This window comes from Oreochromis aureus, linkage group 8, assembly GCF_013358895.1.
Source record: "Oreochromis aureus strain Israel breed Guangdong linkage group 8, ZZ_aureus, whole genome shotgun sequence".
Taxonomy (NCBI): Eukaryota; Metazoa; Chordata; class Actinopteri; order Cichliformes; family Cichlidae; genus Oreochromis; species Oreochromis aureus.
Genome location: NC_052949.1, coordinates 12,011,943 through 12,033,850, shown reverse-complemented (window position 1 = coordinate 12,033,850; position 21,908 = coordinate 12,011,943). Strand labels below are relative to the sequence as shown.

The 21,908-nt window shown below is 41.3% G+C and overlaps 2 protein-coding genes across 3 annotated transcripts; both read right to left on the bottom strand.

Moving 5' to 3' along the window:
• Positions 1-638: 638 nt before the first annotated feature.
• On the bottom strand, positions 639-15,985 carry fam53b (family with sequence similarity 53 member B). 2 transcript variants are annotated; one of them, XM_039616302.1, is made up of 5 exons: positions 15,780-15,985; positions 7,905-8,132; positions 7,168-7,228; positions 4,992-5,755; positions 639-1,734 (listed from the first exon to the last, which is right to left on the bottom strand). In XM_039616302.1, exons 2-5 carry the CDS (start codon positions 7,992-7,994, stop codon positions 1,384-1,386), a joined length of 1,266 nt encoding a protein of 421 aa, XP_039472236.1. In that variant the 5' UTR covers positions 7,995-8,132; positions 15,780-15,985; the 3' UTR covers positions 639-1,383. The 2 variants fall into 2 exon arrangements, with proteins under 2 accessions (XP_039472236.1, XP_031606560.1); XM_031750700.2 differs by having other exon boundaries at positions 7,174-7,228; positions 15,780-15,982.
• Positions 15,986-18,871: 2,886 nt separating this feature from the next.
• hpdl (4-hydroxyphenylpyruvate dioxygenase-like) lies at positions 18,872-21,885 on the bottom strand. Its single transcript, XM_031750750.2, has 5 exons — positions 21,004-21,885; positions 20,749-20,915; positions 20,518-20,669; positions 19,886-20,013; positions 18,872-19,379 (listed from the first exon to the last, which is right to left on the bottom strand). The coding sequence occupies exons 1-5, from the start codon at positions 21,756-21,758 to the stop codon at positions 19,175-19,177; spliced, it is 1,407 nt and encodes a 468-aa protein (XP_031606610.1). The 5' UTR covers positions 21,759-21,885; the 3' UTR covers positions 18,872-19,174.
• Positions 21,886-21,908: the final 23 nt, after the last annotated feature.

Here is a 21,908-nt window from a genome sequence, read left to right as displayed (position 1 = left end):
TCCCTCTCTTCAGGTACTCTGGATTCTTCCCACTGCTCAAACACGTGAATATTAATTTGCCAATTCTAAATTGTCTGTGAATGTTAATGTCAGCATGAATGACTGCCTCTTTGTGTTACTCCTGCAATAGACTGGCCACCTGTCCAGGGTGTAGCCCACCTCTTACACTACAACAGCTGGGACAGACTCCAGCAACCCTGAATTGGATAAGTGGTTACGAGGCTGAATTTATGGCTCCCCCTCAGATGCCTCAGGATGTAAAAGTAGATCTCCGCGCACACAAAATGCACAAAACTTGCGCTTGACCTGATGCACTGCTTTCATTTTTGGACACTTTGATGAAAACTGCTTGGATGTAGCTGCCGATCCAGCTTTAATCACCTTTGTTGATCGGCTGCACAAAAGTATAATTCCATTGATTTATTTATCTTTTTTTCCCCCCTCTGTCTGTTTAAATTTGCAGTCCATGGTGAAATAGCAGACGTGCAAGTGGCCAGAAAGGGATTTGGCAGTCACAGAATCCTTTAATTGCTCCAATGGTAAATAATTTAGCTGAGTTTAAAACCTGCTTTAAACATAGTCCAGAGATCCCATATGTTATAAGAAGAAAAAAAACACTTAAATAATGAAGTTACAAATGACACTTTAAAAAGTGTGTTTATTCGTATAGAAATATGCTCATGTTTTACATAACTCTGTAGTTACAAATCGTAAAAAGAAAGAATATTAACGCTATTAGCATCACGTTTCTTCAAACATACAGGAGCAGAGATCCAGAGATAAGCCCGATGTTACTGTGTGAAATGTTAAGCTCTTCAGTATACTTTATAGATGGTGTGTGCGTGCAGCCTGTTGCTCAGTAAAAGTGAAAGGGGTTTTACTAACAGTAACTCATGAAGTAGTCTCCATTTTTCTCCATCATGTACCCACGTACTACTGAAGAACGTCAAAGGAAAAGACACTCTTCCTGGAGCAGAGAATTTTTACAAACCCGCTGTGAATTCTCTCCATATCTAGTACAATTAGGGTAATCAGGGTTACAGAGAAATGTTAAAGACCCCAGTCTGTGAGCCAACATTAATCATTTTTATTTTTATCAGTTCTATTTTCACCCACATCCATCCTCCCTGACTTTCTTGTTCTCCTGAGACACGTTTAAGATACCACACAGTGGGGGAGTAGCTTCTGACTACACAAAGGCCACAAAAATAGGCGTTTAGCACACAAAGCTCCTGTTCAAAGCTCTCCACAAGGGAAAAAATAAAGACAAGTGCTAGAACGCTCATTGTATTAGCTTTCCACTTGCTTTTTCCTTAAGACTATCAGCACTGTTTTTCTTTCAGTCCTCTAAATTAGCTTCCCCCAGGAGGAAGGCAGTCCCGCTCAGTTCCTCTCAATTTGTTCAATATCAAGCTCGCCTCCAAGCTGATCCTTCCTCATGCTACACAGACCCGCCCAGAAAGGCTCACTGTCCTTCCCATTGGTCGTTCCTGGTGTCATGTCGCCACAATCCGTGGAGTGCCAGTCTGCATCCTCTGTGGCGGTGTCTGACGACACGGTGCTGGTGATCTCGCCCTCTTTGGTCTGAGGCTGAATGTCCTTGAAGCTGTGTTCGTTTGAGTCGTCAGTATCGCGCTGAGTGGTGCTCCTGAGGGTGGGGGTAGCCTGGCTGGACTCGCGGCCGTCCTCGCCTGTGAATCCCGGGCAGCTCAGACTGTGGAAATTCCGAAGTTTCTGTGGAGAGCCAGTGAATTTTTTTTTTAGAGGCCTTGAATTCATGCTCTCAAGGAAACAGACTTGCACTTAAACCACAAAACATTTCCCTTCCTGGAGTATGACCCATATCCTAAAGAGGACACAAACATGGCTAAAGGCACACAGACATCTTATGAAAACAATCCCTCTACTGTACTCAAAAAGCATGTGGGTGAGTGAATGAGGTCAGTGCTGGACACTGGTCAAGAACCTCTATAATATAAAAATATAACAAGATTTGAAGGATACAAATTTAGCTTCCATTACAGACAGCATGTGAGACTACTAGCTGTGATCTGAAGGCCGATGGGAGAGATCGGAAAACAGCAAGTAGCCAGATACCCAGGAGGCAGACATCACTCATGTTGGCCTTTTGACTCTGCACAATGCCCACATACATCTGGGAAACCCAGAACCTTTTGTAGGCAAATACATATGTGCCAGCACTGCTGTGGGCAAGTCCTGTGACAGCTGTGCACGCTGGAATGAGAAGCTTTACAACTGAGGCTTTTCCAATCTGTACAGCTAATGTGTAGAAGGCAGGACAGCTGCCTCATGCCTGACTGTTACGGTGTCAGGGCAGAGGGACACGGGAGAATAGGAGCTCTGTGAAACCTCCTGTCACTTGTGTGCTTATATAACATGAAACAAGCATGGGACTGTTAGACATGCAGCTCACAGCCAAGTGAGCTGCGATTAATAAATAGATAAGAGATAAATCAACAGTAAGTTTTAAGACCACAAGTGTCCAAAGGAATACAGTTCATAGTAACACGAGATACATAAAAGCTTTAGAGGGAAATATTTGTAGGTTTTAACTCGTAATGATAGTTCCCTAATTATGACTTGACAAATCACACCTCTTTACTCTCAGCATAGATAAAAATGTGTGATTTCATTTTGTCATTTACTTCAAATCTAGCTGATTCAATGTCAGTTCACAAATAACCTCACTTTTTCAGGATTTATCACCCACTAAGAGTTGCAAACATAGAGAGCATCATGGTCAGATCTATGCATGAGTGAGTAAGGTCTCTACTAGATCAAAAGGGGCGCTGCTGTTTTTCTTGGCTCTAGTCAAGCGGGTGCATTTGTCAGCAGCAGGCCAGTGTCACATTGCTGCCTTCAGCATTAGGTCTCTCAGACTTCTCGCCTGAGAGACCATGAGACTAAACTGATAAGGTCACAATTAGTCTGGGATATGGAAAAAAACAGTGGCACGGATGTTAACTTAACCAAATACAGTTTTAATTTAGAGCAGCGGGCTTGTTCTGCACACAAAATCTTCTTTGACAGCGTATCCTCACATAACTTACTGCACCAATAAAAATTAGGCTAATGAGTAAGTACTGCCTGCGTTGTCTGTTACTGTCACGCTCCCTCGTTCCCACCCACCCACTGAATGAAACGAAGAGGAGAGCAGAAAGTCTCCTCATCCATACTGACCTTGACTCTCCGTCAATAAAAGCTGATCAATAGCTCATGAGGCCTGGTAGTGGGAGCGATCTACGCACTGAGCTGAATTTACAGAAATCAATATCTCTTTACCCGACACATATCCCCCCCTGTGAGACGATCTATAACCTCTGCCACAGCTGCTCCACTTGCAGTCACAGTGAACCACGCAGAGAGTAAATCACACCAGTGAGGCGTGTGGATGAGAGGACACTTTAGAGACGCACTCAGCACTGAGACCGATCTTTGAATAGTAAGGTGACTTTGAGTGCGGATAGGGCGACGGGTGTGAAGCGATATAAGCCCTTGAGCTGAGTGCCAAACAGACTTACTCTATCATCAAACGTGAACGACATTTCTGTTGAATCCAAGGCAACTACACACTTCATACTTTAAATATAACATATTTAGTCCTTTTTTCAATAAAATCACTTGAAAAGTGAAAGCTTGTTCTCAAAACCCCTTAGAGCAATAATGACAATTAAGGGATTATGAATAACGGAATTATTGGAGTTACTTCAGGCTGGAAACTTTAAAAATTTCACCATTTTCCCTCTGTAATACCAGTTGCACTGCTTCCTTGGGTCGCTGCCTGCTGTTTCAACCGATCCACCACCTCAAAATTATGTAAGCAGCTTGAGTGATAAACCTTGAAGCTACATGCCAAACTCTATATTCTACTGCTGTAATGAATCAATCATTTAGAAAAGACTGAAGAAAGTTGATCTGCGTAACTAGGCTAAAAGTCAAATGATATTTTATCCCTCTCATGCTAGTCATTTGGAAGTCATTTCCTCCAGGGTTTGCCTTACGCCAGTCACTTCAATTCAAAAGAAAGTGAAGCAACAAAATTTAGTGATCATTGCTGGAAGCTTTTCTTGTTTTTTCTACCTGTCAGAGTTGTGCCTTTTTAACAGAGACAAAGAGCAGCAGGGAAGATCCAAATCTAAGCAATCCTCTCAGCACCCTGAAATTTCTCTGCCTCGTCTAAGGTTGTTTTCGCCACGCTGACCTTGTTCCTGCTTGGAGCGCGTGCGGCGTCTGTTTGTCGTGTCACAGCAGCGTTGTTGTTAAGACACTGCTGAACTCTGGGTGACTTTCTCACAGGGGCCAAGTCCAGCTCCAAGTTTATGATCCAGCCAGTGAATGTGTGAAACTTCACTGTGTGTGTGTGCGTGAGCTCGAGGGGCAAACAGACAAACGCCTGCCAGGATGTCCAGATAAATCCAAATTTCAGAAGTGACCAACCGAAACTAATCATTCCTCTAGTAATTCCTGCTAACGGGGCTACTTTTCTTCAAACTCTGTGAGTACAAGTACAAGCTCAGATAATCGAATGTGACCCTGAATAGGCTTGCATGAATTAACAATCGCCTGTAATGACAACGCCTGAGGGAAACAATGGAGTGACCTTAACCATAAGTGTTTTGTTTATCCGACACATAAGGAGAAAAATGCTTGTGATACTGACACTGATTGACCTCGCAAAGCTTCCAGCTGGCATGACCATTTCCTGTAATCCTCCTCTTTCAAGTGATGGGGTTGTGGTGAGTTTAACCGATAAATAAATGCCGCATAAAAACGCCAATGGAAAAAGCTCCTAATAAATTATGACTGGCTCAGTTTCAAAGTTAATACAGTGTATTAACAGACAGCATCTTGAGTGCAACGTGTTGTTAAATCGAAGACGTAAACTGGCAGGTTTTCAGTATTTAATGTTTCTTCTGTCTAAATAAAGAAAAATATTATATTATCATCTGATCTACATGTTAAATACCAACCTGTGTCATTTTTGCCAGATCCAGTGAAGGCCTCTGTTTGTGTGTGTCATCTGGTCTCCTGCGCTTCATACCAGTCTTCTTCTCATTGAGGACGCATGGCTGTGAGCGACTACGGGGAAGACCCCCCTGTCCTCCACGGCGTTCCAGTTCTGGAGTGGAGTCGGGGGAGCTGGGAGGTGACGGTCCACGAGGCTCAGGGAGGCAAATTTGTTCATGAGAGAGGTAGAGGGGCTGCGATGAAGGGTCGGAGGACAGGGGCACTGAGGAAGAGGAGGAGGGTGTCAGGCTGGTGAACCCAGAAGACCATGGAGGGCGCTGGGTGAAAGACGGCAGCTCAAGGGTGTTGGATCGGGCAGGCAGGCTGAAACTGGAGCTGCGCTGCATGCCCGCGAAGCCACTCTGCATGTTTCCAATACTGCTGCGTTGGACGCTTCCTCCACTGTGGCACCTCCGCTTCTCCACAGCTGTCCACACGCGAGAGCCCTGAGGACGCCAGGAAGAGCGACAACCACTGAGCTCGTCTGAGCAAGACAGGGACCGGCACTGTCGTTTGCTGGGGGGAGCGGTGGAGTGCGAGGCCTCAGTTAGGCTTAGGTCCTGCAACAAGTTAGTGATTGTGCTCGAAGTGGAGCCAACATCCCAGTCCCAGTGGGCAGAACTTGTGTGCACTTCTGGCAGAACATCCCACAGGCTCTCCAGGCTGGTTCCAACTGGCCTCCGCTGTATGGCACACCTGTGACCCATGTCCCTCCACCGGCTTGTGTCTGCAACAAACAGACCACATTTATATGAATGAAACTGCCTTTAAAAACAAAAGATACCCAAACACAATCCCACCCACAATATGGAAAACTATATATGGGCTAAACTTGAACTGAAAGATCAATCAACAGCTGCAAAAATCTGCCCACAGATCTTAATGCAATGTTCAAACTCCAGTGCTAATCTGTTAGTTTCCCTCTTTTTTCACTTCAGTCTCTTCACCAGTTTCCAACAACAGCGCCATACTCATGTAGGACTGGAAATTTACTCCCTAGTATCAAATTTACACAAAGATTTTAAAAATATAATAAGATACAATAAAAAATCCACCATTATACACCACTGCAGCGCTGTGCAAACTCCTTTAGGAGATGAATCTCAAACAAAAAAAACAGCTTTTAGTTCTAGGTACTACAATTGTTTAGTACCCGCAACTTGGGCAGCGTCAATGCAATGCATAAGCATGGGTGTCACCATGTGTACTTTGTGTTGACACTACTCACTGCTTTGTTTAATTGGCACTAAAAATAAATACTGCCCTGCAGCCACTGCTTTAGCGTCACCGTCTGTAAGTACAGCTGATTTGAAAAGGGAATGGAGCTCAATGTCCAACTGACTCAACATGCCTGGGCAAATGTCAATACGCTTCTAACTACAGCTTTTCATCTCTTCGTTGAGATTTACAAGCGCGATCCATCAGACCAGCTCGGTATCTGCCGTCAATGGTCAGATATTCTCCAAAACCAAAGCTACCATGCCAACACCTGTTATCGTCATAGAAACGACACTCTTAAACCACAGAACAGATTGGCCAAATGAACTGGTCGGTCAACTCTGAGTCAGATACTAAACATCGAAGCCACTGCCCACTTCTGGTATGCAAAAGGTCTATTCTTCTTCACTGGAGATAAAATTCCCCAAAATGCCATCCACAATACACGGGTAGGACAAAGAACAAAAGGCCTTCTGGTACAGCTCTGTTCTATGCCAGGACATTTTCAATTCTTACACACTCAATGCCAAGTAACTGCGAGGACATAATACATCCAATTATACAAAACAGACTGTAAAGAAAACTAGAAGAAAACTAAAGATATGACTCTTTTGCAGCATGTCTGGAGTATTGAAGCACCAAGGAGTGCCACGAAATTTAAATTAATGCTAAACCGCCAACACAAAGTCGTTACTGTATTATTTTTGTTGGCAAAAACACCTGCCAGACATGTTTCACCAAACGCAAAGTTACAATGAACAAAATGCACTAGAGACTCGCTTTAATCATCCATCTAGACCATCTAGTACATAACTACTTTACAACAACACTTCCTGTCCTGTTTGTTATTGTAACCAATGGCCATCATGTAAATAAGTTAAAGAGGGATCTAAGATTTTATCCATGTCACATAATGCAAACCTTTACCCATGAGTCCGCAAGAGAAAAGTGCTGTCCCCTGGCTCATGGTCTGTGCCTGGAACTGTTGAAAAAGAAAAAAAAAGAAACCTTCAGCTTACAGGAAAGCCACAAAAATAAAATGTAGAACAGGCTTTAATAATTACAAGTCAATAAACCAACAAATAAAAAGAAGCAAAAACAACAACTACTGGAAAGACAGATTCAGTGTATGTGTTACTGGTCCTACGTGCAACTCAGCAACGCAGAGAAAGAGAGAGGGCATTCCACCATAAATTCCTCTGATGGATGCTCAGCCCATGAACATGATGACTTCATTTCATGGGACTAAGAGGGCAAAGTCAGTCCATATTAGTGGGGGAATTTTTACTCTGTGCTGAGTCAGAGCTGCTTATCCTAGCAGATAGAGCACTATAATACTTGTTTCTAGTGAATCTGTGAATATCATTTTGGCAATAAAATTGGAGGGGTGGGGTTCAACAGAGGATTATTAGTGACTAAGATTTTGTAGCTCTGGTTAAAGTTGGCAAATTAGAAAAATAAAATGCAGAATCATAAAAGTGCTATAGAGTGATGAGTGGCCAGCAACAACTTCCTAAACCGGAGCAGAAGATTGTCCTCTTCCTCATTGGTTGAAGTCTCGTGGTTAGGTTGTGTCATTTTATGTAAACATGAAATAACACACAGAGACACACGCTCACAAAAAATCTGCTCACAGGAATAAAAAAATAACCTCTTACCGGGACAAAATTTGTGCGTTTGGTTGTTACATCATCGGCACCCTTCTTTTCCAGTGTTTTGGGGTAAATGATCACCATGGCAACGCACATGCTTGTCCCACGTCGTTACGGTAATGCCAAGTTAAGCTGGAGGACATCTCGATGAGCACAGCGTTAGCAGACTGATTTCTCATAAATTAAAGACGCCCCCGGCTCCTCCCAGAATGTGCTTCACTCCTCGGTCCAATCCTGAGCAGACACACAAAGATGAGCCCAGGATTATAATTCAGTACATTTCTGACATTCTGTCGACCATATAAGCAGAGAACCATCCAGCAGGAGGAGAAGACAAACTCCTTTTTTTGGAGGGACACAATCATCATTTCAGCTTCAACTACTAAACTCCTAATGATGCCAAAAGTTATTCTAAAAAGTCTTACAGGAAGTCTCTCTCCTTGAGAATTGCAGCTGATCAGAGAAGTTAGAGCTACAGTCACATTAGCAGCTGTCAAGCTGTATGCTTTGAGCTATATGCTAATGTGGGCATGCAATGAAAATACGAACATGCTTATGCTATGTAAAACATTACCCATTTGTCATGTTCAAGTTGTAGCTTTCCAACAATTTTACAAAATTTTGCATGATGTATTCAGCTTAGAGCTGGGCGATATGACCCAAAATTCATATCTCGATATTTTTTAGCTGGATGGCGATATAAGATATATATCTCGATATCTTTTTAAAGCCATAAAGTAAGAACAAAAAGAGAGTTCTTAGTCAAAGCTGTGTCCCAGATGTCACACAGGCACTTTTATTAACATACAGCATAGATGTACATGAAAAAAACTACTCAAAAATAAATTATGAGCATTTATTAAAGAATGATGCTCTATAAATAAAAGAAAACTATGTTGTTTTGTGCATAACAAAGAGCTCACAATTGTGCAGTCAAAATGTAAACTAACAGACGCTGAGCATAATAACAAAGACAGATTTCACAGCTGCTCTGTTCCCAACTTCTACTGCGTGACTGACAGCCTGGAGTTTGAAATCCGCTTCGTAACCATGTCTCTGAACAGGTGCCATTTATGGTCCTTATACACACAAAATACGGTAATATTACGTTGAAGCACAGTACGTATCACTCCGCGAGGCTCCTCGGTAGCCGTAATGCTCCGACAATCCATCAAGCGGTGCAGCTCCGTAGCTTAGCAAAGTCGAACTAAAACATTTATTGACAGATTGCTGAGCGCTGTGTATCACATAAAATCGGTTCGCGGTCATCAAGCACAACCAGAATTCATACAAAAGGCACGCAGTCAACTTTTGAGAGAATGAAAGGATTTCAGGCCGTGCATGGCGTTAGCGTGGTTAGCTCGTTAGCGTGGTTAGCTCGTTAACACGTTGACGCCGTCCAGGCCCACGCACGGGGCGATGCGCAGTAACTCATTAACGGAGATTTGCCGTGTCCATCTTGTCGCTGCCTGCAGGTGAAGCGATGGAGGAGGAGGGGGAGCTGTGTTCAGTGAAGGAGAGGCGAGGTCGAGTAACGTTGCGTAAAGACAAAAGTGGACGAAAGAGAGGCAAACTTGCGGCTCCGCAACTATAATTATGTAACATAGACTATATCGATATAAAGGATATTGTCACATCTTATATCTCGTATAAAAATATATCGATATTTTTAAAAAACTCGATATATCGCCCAGCTCTAATTCAGCTAAGTACTCAAACTATAACACAAGTAAATGGCCTCGTGTCAGATTCAAACCCAAACCTCTGCATTAATCTTACAGCACATAGGTCTCCTGCTCTACCTAGTGATCTAAACCAATACCCAATATGAATGCCATAACATTTTGTAAAAACCCAATAATTCTAATTCTACCACACCTACAAGCAAAACTAAAAAAGTGGGTCAGGGCTTTCCCCGCCTGATCACCAGCACATTTGCTCTTCAAATCATCAGGAGACAATTCAACTGTTGCATACATCTATAAAAAACAAAGCTCATTTTGGTTGCTGCCTTGTTACAAGGAGTCACCACAGCAGGTAGCTCCACGTTTGATTTGGCAGAGTTTTATGCCGGATGCCTTTTCTCATCCAACCCCAAAGGGGAATTTGTGTCACTGCTTAAACACTGAAATACATTCTCACTCTTACTGTAGCTGTATAAAATGGGAAAATGTGCAAATGTCACATTCTTTATAAGGTTTCATCTTGTTACTATAAAAGCCAACTTGTAAGTCAACCCCTTCTTTGGTCAATTGGATGAATCAAGGGAGGAAGAGAATTAGGTTAAAAAAATTGTTTCACAGCTAAATATAAACAGGTTTGATAGTTTACTTAAATTAATACTTACTAATACTTATATTTATTTATTTTTTTAACAACGCTTATTAGCAAGTACTGTAATAAGGACTGCATTGGGTAACCTGTCACCATTAGGTAACACTAAACAGTACAAAGCTAGTTAGCATGGTTTGATCAGATTAAATTATACCCTGGGTAGATAATGCATGCTTAGTTTAAGTCTATCAAATGATTTCAATCATTGGCCTGCTAATGTTGCACAGGCACGCACACTTATGACAACCATGAAACCACAGACAACCCATTCTTTCACGAATGAGTGAGCTTTTAACTTTTTAGATCTAACTTGCATGTGCAGAGATGAGCATTTAATACTGATAAATCCTCCAACTCGCCCGTCACTCTACACAGGAGCATCCTGTTCAACATCTGGAAGATAGATAGTGGAAATTTCAAGGAGGTCAATGCCTCGAAAAGCTCTGTTTATTATTCTCAATGGAGTAAACATTCCCAGCAAACATTGATTGACAAGGCGTCACCTATTTCGTCACGCTGCCATCGATAGATTAATATTACAAGGTGTTTCACTTCCACGCTCTCTCCAACCTATCAACAAAAGTGGAACTCTATACCTTGTTTTATTCTTGCCTGTTTTTATAGTACAGAGAGCAAGTTTCCTCAAAAGTGTTCCATGAAGCACACAGCAAGGAATAGAGCAAAGTCAAAGTTGCGTAATTGAATCCTCAGGGGCTGGCTGGGAATAGCTGACCTTGCGGTTATCAAAACAACCTTCTTCGTATTAATGCTGCACCATGATTACAGTAAAACTGCTGATTAGTCACAGATATAAATCTATATAATCATCATGAAGAATTTTACAACCACTAGATCAGTACCACACGAGGCCAAGTCAGATAGGTGACTGAAATAACGTGAAGTGGACACAAGATCTTCGTATGTTGCATGCAAGGTCAGAGGGTGTGCACTTAAATGACAGAACAACTGCAAGTGGAGGAAAAAAAGAGGGGGGGGGGGGAGATGGTGCATGCAAAACAAAAGAGTGCTTTGTGCAGAAGATGAGACACCGTGGGAAACAATAAAGGCGACATCTGAGGTTGCCGGTGGTGGGGTAAAGTGTGTGTGTGTGTGTGAGGGATGTTGGGGGAAGAGCATCACAAGACCCTGCAGGAGCTGACATGCTGAAGGTGGCATTTGCATTCAGCATATGATTTCCATTACAAGCACTTACCACATGAAGAAAACAACTTAACTAGAAGGATGTTTTTAGCAGAGTTATATAAAATAACATCAACAGCACTCAAGGATGTCTGGCAGTTTTAACTTGTGGCCTGTGTGTTGAGAAAAGGACACATAAAAGCCTGAAGCTGGAGTGGGTCAGGCCGATTACACTGTGCATGAGTATTAACCTCAGAGATCTGTTTCACTGCAGAGATAGCTATGGATGTGCTTGGACAGAGGAAACAGTTGTTTATATATTACACTGAATGACTTGGTGACAGACGCAAGCGACCTTAACAAAGAGAAAAGAAAGTTTGCCCAAACATGAGAAAAGTTCTGACATTTATTTAAACAAAGAGGTAATTAAATTACGTCTCCCTTCCCTAGGAGGATGGAAAAAGACAAAATCTAGTCCTACATTCTTGATTCTAAAATTGTAAACAACCACCGCTGTAGCAGCGGCTTAATCATCTTTCTCATGCTTGGGCATTTCATTTTATCCCATAAATCCCATCTCCCATAAATCTGAACTGAGTGCTTTAAATGGGTGAGGTTTATGACATAATTATAAACATTCCTCGGCTCCATGACATGAGTTGAATACACAATTATAAAAGCCTAACCCTGCAGCCTTTAAAAGCCATTCAAACTTGTGTCAGTGTGTGAATAAGTTCTGGCAAAGGGTAGCCTAGTCTGCCTTTTCTTGTACAGACAAACCTGTAAAACAAATGTGGAAGCCATACCATAGCATGACTAGCGCTTAATGGTTACACCCAACCCACTCACCTAATACTGCATGCACAGCTGTGCTCATAGACGGTATAATCTGCCGAATGAGGTATCTAGAATTTCTGCCCAAGGGGTGCCACTCCCCTTCTGATGTCAAAACTCGAATCACCTCCATTAACGATGCTGGCATTATCAGGAATCAGTGGGAGTCTCTATGGTTCTGCAACGCGATAACGCTTTATCTGAGCCAGGGCAGCTGACACTATGACAACTGAGAAGTCTAATCTCTATAAAAGGGGAACAACGTTGCAGGACGTGCTCCTCAGACGTGGCCTTCCATCACATGCAAACAGGCTGCTGACTGACTGCAGCAAAGACTGCAGTGACAGCAGCCAAGTCTGCAGTGACAGCAGCCCTTCTGAAACACAACAATAAGCCGCCTTGGGCAAGCTGATGGGACTCCACGCTTCCTTTGTGGTCACTAGAAGGCTTTCAACCATCGCAGCTTTAGGTTGTCAGAAACAGAAAGCTATGGCACAGCGTAAATGAGATAGGACAAGACAGGAAACCACAGAATTGATTGGGTCAAGTTAAAGCAAATGTCTGCTTTAAAGTCAGCCAAGGTCTCAAAACCTCCAAATACCCTACTGTATTTTCTATGAAAAAAGAAAAAAGAAATGACTTTTTTTTTTTTAACTTAAACTGGGTTTGCACATCTAAAATAAGTGCACCCCTGTTTCCTCAATTTGAACAGCTTTGCCATACATGACTTAAGGTGTAATCCCATGGGTTGGGCCACCATTATATAAGGATTTAGCAGCTTTGTGTCTGATGGGCAATCAGAGCTAATACTAATCCATCTATATAGCACTTGGACAGCTGGTGGAAAACAACACAGATATGATTGTTTTACCCCCAAATCAAGTGTATAATACACTTCTAAACTACTTATAAGATTATTATGTACCCATTTGAAAGATATTGCAGTGCTTAAATTTAAAGCTCTCGTCTGGGTAAACTGATACACAAAACATCTTGTGATTGCGAGGATGTCAAGCTAAATTACCACGCATCCTCTTTTGACGTGTATAAAAGAATGGCAGCTGGAGCTGTGTCCTGCCCTCAACAATCCCAAGATTGTGGCCATCTCAATAATCTGAGCATCTGCTGAGCACCTGAGAAGGCCAGACTTAAAAACGAACTGAGGGATTTATGCTGCTCTTCATGACTGCACCACTTGTGAAAGGAATGCTGGGTAAATGCCTGGCTGTGGCTCTCTGCAGAATCACTCCCTTGGAAAGAATATGCATGTTCCTAAAAAGCTTGTTTCCCCAAGCTGTTGGCACTGATGTTCATCTTTGAGCTGCATGCAGTCCCATATTTGGACTCACATTTGAACAGTCTCTAATGACATGGCGGTGTTTGAATTAATATAGCTAGTGATACTACGTCATAGACCAGATATGTGAATGACAAAAGTGGCAAACTAGTGTTGCTTTTTTGTATCTGTGGATGTGCTGGAACATACATCAAAATTTCCTACAATATCAACATGCAGAATTCTGCATGAAATTCAAGATTTTGAAACCTGAAACTTTCTTTGTTGGTACTCTCATAAGCTGGTCTCACAAAAGGCAGGTGCTACTAAGTACTGTCACGGCTGACTGACTGAAAAGAAATTTATGAAACTCATTGTAGGAGGCAAGCTAGCCCACAGCTGTCCGCATGTTCACAGAAATTAGGCTATGTCAAACAGGAGGCGCACTACATTTAAAGCAGTGAGTGAATAGTCAGAAATGAGCATGGCTGGGAGGCTTCAATAGCAGTTATCAGACTCAGTTGAGGGCCTGGGGTACAGCCAAGGTCTCACAAGCATGCAGCTGCCCACTTACCATAAACACAAAGGCTCAGCATGGCTATGCATGGCAGCCAAGGAGGCCTACGTTTTAAAGCAGGCCTGCTGTTTAATTTTCTCATACATAATCACTTGCACTGTATACATTTGTCCAGAACAACGGCTTTGTGGATCTCTGTAATCAAGGCTTTCAACAAACCTGTCCAAGTTGGAGAGAAATGCTGTCCACTTGAATTCTAAATCTAGCCAAGTCTCTTAATTACAGAGGCTTGAAGACACAACAACCACAGTGGAATAGCATTGCATGTTAATGGACCAAAATAAGAATAAGGCACATTGAGTGGACATTGTAATGCAGGGGAGAGACTACTCCTGGGGTTTACATGCAGGAATTTATCCAACCTAAACACTGCCTTCCCTCTGACTACATACCATGTAGTCCCAACATTGTCTCATGGAAGTGAACAATGCTGCAACAATGGCATTACAGTACACAGGATATTTACATATTGTTTAAGACAAGTTCTGATAGGCAGTCACTCGTGTCCTTGAGCTAAAACTGTTTAACAGTTTTTCAGAGGAGCTTGCCAACCCTCCAGGTGGATGCCTCTTAATTTTAGAAGAAAAGGCCCTGAAAACTGAGCTAGTCCAAGTTACCAACACAAACACTCCCTTAAACCCCTTTTCTAAAAGCCTTTATGAAAGGGAAATGAGTCTGGCAAAGAAATTACTGTGATGGGAGCTCACAGAAACAAACAGGATTATGACAGAAAGGCCACAAGCTGCTAATTATGAAAAAAATATATCTATTACACATGCATGTACAGAAAGTAAAAAATAAATACATCTGTACTTCAAGGACAAGTCACCTAATGTAACCTAATAAATGATACAAGCCACCTATAAATTTTATCAGACCCAATTATAGCTATGGGACACAGCCAGGAGTTCAGGTTTAACAAGTTAACAAGTTCTTGTGTTTATGATCCCAACATCCACTTAAATTGGAGAATCTATTGGACTGTGTATCAGCCAGTCCTGACTTCATACCCGAGGGTAAGGTTGGTAAGATAAAGATAAGAAAAACAGCATAGAGTGTAACTACACACGGATCTGAGAAATAGATGGGCCACCAATGTCCCACCAGCAAATAAATACCTCTAAAATGTATTTTAAAAGTCTTATACATTTGTCACTAACTAACCAACACTGACTTCTTTTGCAATGCATGAGGGAAAATCCAGTATGAGATCAGAATGTCTGGACTTCAAAGTTTCACACACGGGCACTTTACAAATGTATGTGGATCAATTTGTACTTACTGTCAAAAATGCTGAGTGGATGAATGGACAAACTTACTATTATACCTTTTTTATAATTATTATAATTCCCTACAACATTTAATCACAAATTATAGTGACAAAACATAAATATAATAAGCGGCAGAAGACAAAATCATTTAAAGTAGAATTTATGAAAGTAATAACCTAGGCAAATCACAAAAAAGGCATGGCTAAGGCAGTATACAAGAGGAAAAGTTGCTAAGCTAACTAACTACTACTTTTAGCTATGTTTTGTTTTTACCGACAACACTTTGCTGGGAGTTACTTCTAATGTGTCACCATAAATATTACATTAACAGAAACCACGCACTTTCAAAACACAGAGGAACATCGCACCTCACTCTTTATGACATAGTAGTAACAGATTCAAAGTTAGCTAAGCCAAAAAGTTTTTTTAGACTAAAAACTGCCACTCACAATCATCACGGTGAGCGTCTCGTATCTTCAACAACCACCGGGCAGCTGGTTAGTTTCGGTTGACCGTGCTGAGTTTTGTTTTTACTAAAGAAAAAAAAAAGAACAGGAAGCTAAGTGAGAAGCTTACTTCAGCTCAAGGCAGCTCCTGCAGACTACAACATTAACCCAGTGCTCTACTGTCCAACAAGACTGCACGCTAATGAGCCTGTGACAACATACGCGAGCCGTACCACTTTGGGTAGGGGCGAGGGGTGTCCCACGAGTTATTTATGCTACAAAACTTTTTAGTTTACTCATATTCTTTGCGTTTCTTTAGTTTATTTATACCTCATACACAATTCAGTCGAAGCTTGTTATAGTAGAAATGAAAATATTATCCTCTGATGTTTTTTGTAAAAGAGACCACCCCGCGCCTACAACTAATGGTCTGAGCAACCCTGTTGTAATGAAAAGTAATCACAGTTTTGAGCTGAGCATATAGACAGGGTACTTTCACAATACACAGCAGTGTAACATGATAACCTACCAAGTGTGTGTGACTTACAGACAGGGTGAGGGAGTAAAATGCATGTTCTATATACATAGCTTGTTCCGCCTTGCATTATCAGTTCCAGTACAGCACAGGCCAATCCTGAATAAATAGATTTATTGCAAGCAGATGTTCTTCCAGGAACTAAATTCAGTCTTTATCATGACCTACAGCAGCAAACCCATACAAGTTAAGCTTTTCATACATGCACACACAAACGCTGTGCAGCTGGTGTATATGTGGTAAACTGCACACAATATTTGCTTGCCTTTTAACTTCTAAAACATATAACACAGATGTGTGCTTGTGGTCGTTTATTTAAACAAGTATTTTTACAAGAGGTGGGTATCTCACCTTAAAGTGGGTTTAGCTCACTGTTTGTTTAAATATGGGTCCACTGGATGAGCCAGCGGCAATTCAATTCATAATGTCCATGCTTTTTCTATGCATTGTTAAAGGACTGACAATTATCATCCCTGTCCCATAACATTATGTACAGTAAATCAATATATTTTTTAGGAGCTGGAATTAATATAGTGGGCCTCAGAAGGGTGGGGAGCTGAGGCTCACCCCTGGCAGACACTATTGTTAATCAAGGAGTAACATCTGTTGTGTGCCTCTAATCTCTCCCAGACTGTCAGGCTGTCCTCCTCGGTTTTAGACTGTCTGCCTTTTGTGTTAAAGGGCACCCAGGATTTGTCTCTTCTACTATCCAGGCTAGAGTTTTGGGGGTTTTCACAAAATCCCTATAGAGAAGGTATTTAGCAAACAGATAATACGACAAACTTTTGGCTTTTCTGTTTCATAGCATTAAGTCAGTCTTTAGGAAGAAAGTACCTTGCAGAACAGGGGTGGAAGTCTTCCTGTTCAACAGGTTTGCTAGTGTGTGTTGTGACTGTCACAACCAGGGGGCAGTATGCACCAATTATAGTGTAGGAAAACGCTACAAAAAGTAACCTGGAGTGTGTTTGCTGAATGATGTAGCTACAAATTATGGTGTTTTTGCATATTTCTTTATGATTTTTGTTAATACATCAGTAGCTAGCATATGGTTAACAGTAAATAGGGAGTTATCTTCCAGCTCCATTTACTGAGACCCCATGCAGAATGCTATACGCCATCTGGGGTTCACACTGTGGCTGGAGACAGATGGCTACAAGACTCCTGTTACAGGAGCCATCCCTTCTCAACTTTAATGAACAGTTAATCCTCTCCATCACACAGCATAATTTCCTATTATATCAGATAATTTGAAACAAATGCAATTAAAATTAAACTTTAGAAACCCATACCATAGCACAGCCCAGTTCCAGTGGTGAACGAAGAAAGGGGAGTGCATCTATTTTGTATGTGCTGCTTCGGTTTGCTTGTTATGTAATCGAAAAACATAAATCCTTAATACAGAATCAAAATTTTTAAAATGCAGTTTGCCTGAGCAGGTGACCCCTGATTAAAGGAAAAACACTGACACCATTTGTCAAAATGCAGAAGTACATTCATTTCATAAATTGCCTGTTGCTGAGTTTTCATGTTTTGTTTTGTTTTTACAGTGACTCTCTGGTGTACTCAGTAGGATACTGTAACTACAGACAGGGCATAAAAAGAACATATGGCTTTCATGGAAGTCCATTAAACTTCACTGCTTCTCATCTATCCCACTAATCCTCACCCATAATGTTTATAGCCAAGTTAATTGAACTGGCACATCTCTGTGGGATTGGAGATCCCTTCTAAGAGGTTCTAAAGCCACTTTTTTTTTTGCCAAAGCATGCACATTACTAAAACCACCACGGCTTCTGAAAGAGGTGCAGCTGTTTGACCAGTAACAGTTCTTCAAGTGACTGTGTGGGTGGGTTATTTAGGAAAAAAAGGGCCAAAGAGCCTAGTTTAATTTTCCATGAACATAATGTTTACATAATGAAGAGAACAACAAATAATAGTTTGGGATATATTTCTACATTGCGAGCCAATGAAGTGGTCACTTTTCCTCTTTTTCTCATATGGACAGTGACTTTGACTAAGTAATGCTAATGGATTAAATCAATTAATAATACCTTAGTATAAAATGTAAAAAATAAATAAATATTTCTCACTTTTCCTGCATTCATAACTATGAGCATTATAGTAAGCAAATGCACTTAAATGTTTTAAGTGAAAATACTTTAATATACAGTGTTATTATAGCGCAGTATACATTAAAAAAGCACAATATCATTGATGCATTAGCAAGCTTTCAGTCTTCTAGCAGCTTGAGCTTGTTGTGCATACTTCATTGAGTATATGTGGAAGTGGTGTTCGGACACTTTACATACATATACTGCATTAACAATGAAGAAGAAGCCACTGCATCCAAAAGCTTTGCAAAGCTAAAGTACCGCATGCAAGTGCTATTATCAGAATATAATGTAAGTAACTGTAAGTTCCAGTATCTTTGAAAATTACTAAAATGCACTGGCCATTGTCAGTGTTTGTCTAGGAAGGTCTAAGAGGTTTTAAGTGTGCTTATTCTGAAGTTTGGCCCACACAAGGAGAAAAACAGAGCACAATATTTTGAAGCCAGCAATTGATTTTCACAGTTTACTGTGAGTCAAGTTTATTGAGGTTACTCTGGAGCAATGTGGTTTACTTTGAGACAGTGAAAACAAAGACATTCTTTTACTCCTACAGCAAGTGTATTTTGTTGTATCATTTCAAGTACAGAACACAGCACCCATTTCAACAGATATGAATACATTGTATAATAAGTAATGTGTCATCAGTGCAACAACGGACTTTTTAGAGACTAATTTAAACATTTAATATGTTTTTCAGTAAGTAGTGCAGCCACATGAAATAAAATAACCTGTTATAGAAATGTTTGGAGTGGCTAACTAAGAGCAGTTTGCACAGTTTTTGAGGATCCCTGAGGTTCTTGACGATCCACCCTCTCATTTTCCATGTACGCCTGCACCGACCTCCACAGTGCCTTGATGTTCCCCTCGCCAAATCCCGTTGCCCCTCTTCGCTCGATCAGCTCGAGAAAGAAGGTGTTCTCAGCAAATATGGGCTTGGTGAACACCTGTAGAAGATGTCTGAAAGGGGAAAAGCAACACAGTAGAGTCACTTCCAGCCTTGGTACTGTTTCCACAACATTTCATTGGTGGATACAAAAAAAATAAAATAAAAAATTGTGGTGCATGTCTTTCATCATTGTTGCTGCAATTTTAAAGGAAGTCGAGCAGTTTTCACGTGCATGTTGCAAGCTAAACGGGCTTCTGTAATTGTACTGAATAGTAAAAAAGGAACATGTCCTCATTTTAATAGAGATGACTGACAAGATTGCTTGCTGACATTGAGCAGCCATACATCACACAAAACTTTCACAGTGCTTCACTTATTTAATAAGATATTGCCAAAGATAGTATTTAAACATTTTGCTTTGTTTTTATAAAAATGCAGAAGTGATAAACCTTCACAAACTGTTTTTTCCTCCTTATGTAGAGGAAGATGGTTAAAAAGAAACCATCGACTAAAACAGTTTACAAGAGAGGCATTCTTTGAAGGCTGTGAGAGATTACAACTCTTGATTGGCTCTTACCTTTTACTTTCACTGGATGCTCTCTGTGATAAAGGATCCTGGTGCAGGTCTGTATCCAGGAGAATCCCATGCTGTGCCAGCATCTGGGGGCTGTGACCTGCTTCCTCTATTTCCTGCTGTTTTCCCAGCTGCCACAGCACATGGGATGGGTTTAAAAAGACGGAAAATTCCTTTATTTTTGAACTTATTACAAAGTCTGTAATTATAGTGTTTGCTCCTGTGATTACTGATACAAAGCAGACCCTGTTATCCTTCTGTGTGGTGATGGCATAACCTTGAAAAGTGTGATAATGACTTGGATTATGTGTTCTAGTGGGAGAGGTTTGCCTTCAAAGCCCTCTTTTCTTTGATATTGTTTTCAGCCTTAAGTCACAGTTCAGCTAGGTTTCAGGCATAACTACTTTGTTAAGTGTAGTTATATATCATGGTTTGGATCAAAATGTACCCTTTTAACAGGATCTGAAACATCTCTGAAAGCCTGCCTTGCAGGAAGTATGAGGACAAACTTCTCCCAAACTACCAAAATTTCAAAATCCAGGCCAGCTATGTAAATTAAACAGAACTATAATATGAAAATATGAATAAAACACAGGTTGCTTCTTGCAGTGATTATAGTTCAAAATCATTCAAACCTGAGTGTAATAGGCTGGAGGAGGGGAGGAAAATTGTACACCAGCTTCAGCCATCGTGTGCGCAGTAGAAACAATGTTTTTGGTGTACAGCCCAATGTGCTGGATCCCTGGGGCCCTATGCTGCTCCAAGAAGGTGTCAACCTGGTTCCGGCCTGACAAAGCAAATGCAAACAATGATGGTGGAGATCATAAATAGTGGCTTAAATTAGAAACTGCTCAAATTGCTATTACCTTGTTCGGGCAGTGATTCCGCAATGACAAACTTGCAGTCAGGCTCCTTTTTGCCAGCAAAAGGAAGAGCGATGCCTGCTTTGCTGCACTTCCAGTACTCCATGGCAGTAAGTCGAAGCCCAATGCCCTCCTGGTTTATCACAAAACCTTCATCCACATCTTCATTACTACTCAAGAGAACAAACAGCCTTGAGATTACTGACACCACACTGGGGGAAAAGATATGACAACAAATGCCTCGGAACAGTTTCTCACCTATCAATGAAAAACCTCTGAAAACCAAAGACCTTCTCGTACCACCCCATGACCTGGTGGGTTGTCTTCCTGGGGCAGGCATAGGTTATGTGATCAAAGTGTGTGACAGGACAAGACATGTCCTCTTCTTCCAAGCTCCAGTCCTTTTCAATGACATCAAACCCTGGCAAGAAGACTCCCTCATAGTTTGTCTTCTCAATTAGCGTGTGACACACGTTTCCCACAATTGATTTTACTACCGAGTAGGTGACAGGACCATTCACGTCCTCAACGGTGGTGGGAGGCACCAAGAAATTACAGCCCAGATCGCGAAGAACCTTGAATGACCTTTGGACATCCTCTACCTCGAAACACACGTTGTTTACAGTATCCACCGGATGAAGAGGACTTAAATCATAAAGACATCCCAAAGAATTATTACCCTGCTTGTACTTCTCCAAGTCAGCCCGCTGTGGATCAATGGAGTATCTGTCAGTTGATCCCAGTATCCCTTCATTCAGTCCCACTCTGCTCTTACTGGGTCTCTCATTTACGACGAAAACTGCTGCTCCTTTCCTGAAAGCAAAGTGCTTGGACTTGTCAGTTAGTCTGGCAGCAAATAAATCAAACTTGAATTTAGAGACAAGGTCATTAGCTATTTTCTCCGCGTTAGAAACGTGGAGCGAAACGTGGTGTAACCGGCTCAAGAAAACTGCCATGTTTTCAGTGACGTTTTGAGAGGGGCGTGTCCAGAGAAAGCGGAACCCTTGATTCATAACCGACTAGCTTATTTTTTCAGTTATATCAACATATAGTGCTTTTTCTATTCTTCACAGCTATTTCAGAATTTAATTGCAATGTATTCAAAATATAATTTAAGAAATTAAAGAGTTTACAGATTCACCATGCTTTCTATGCTGCATATA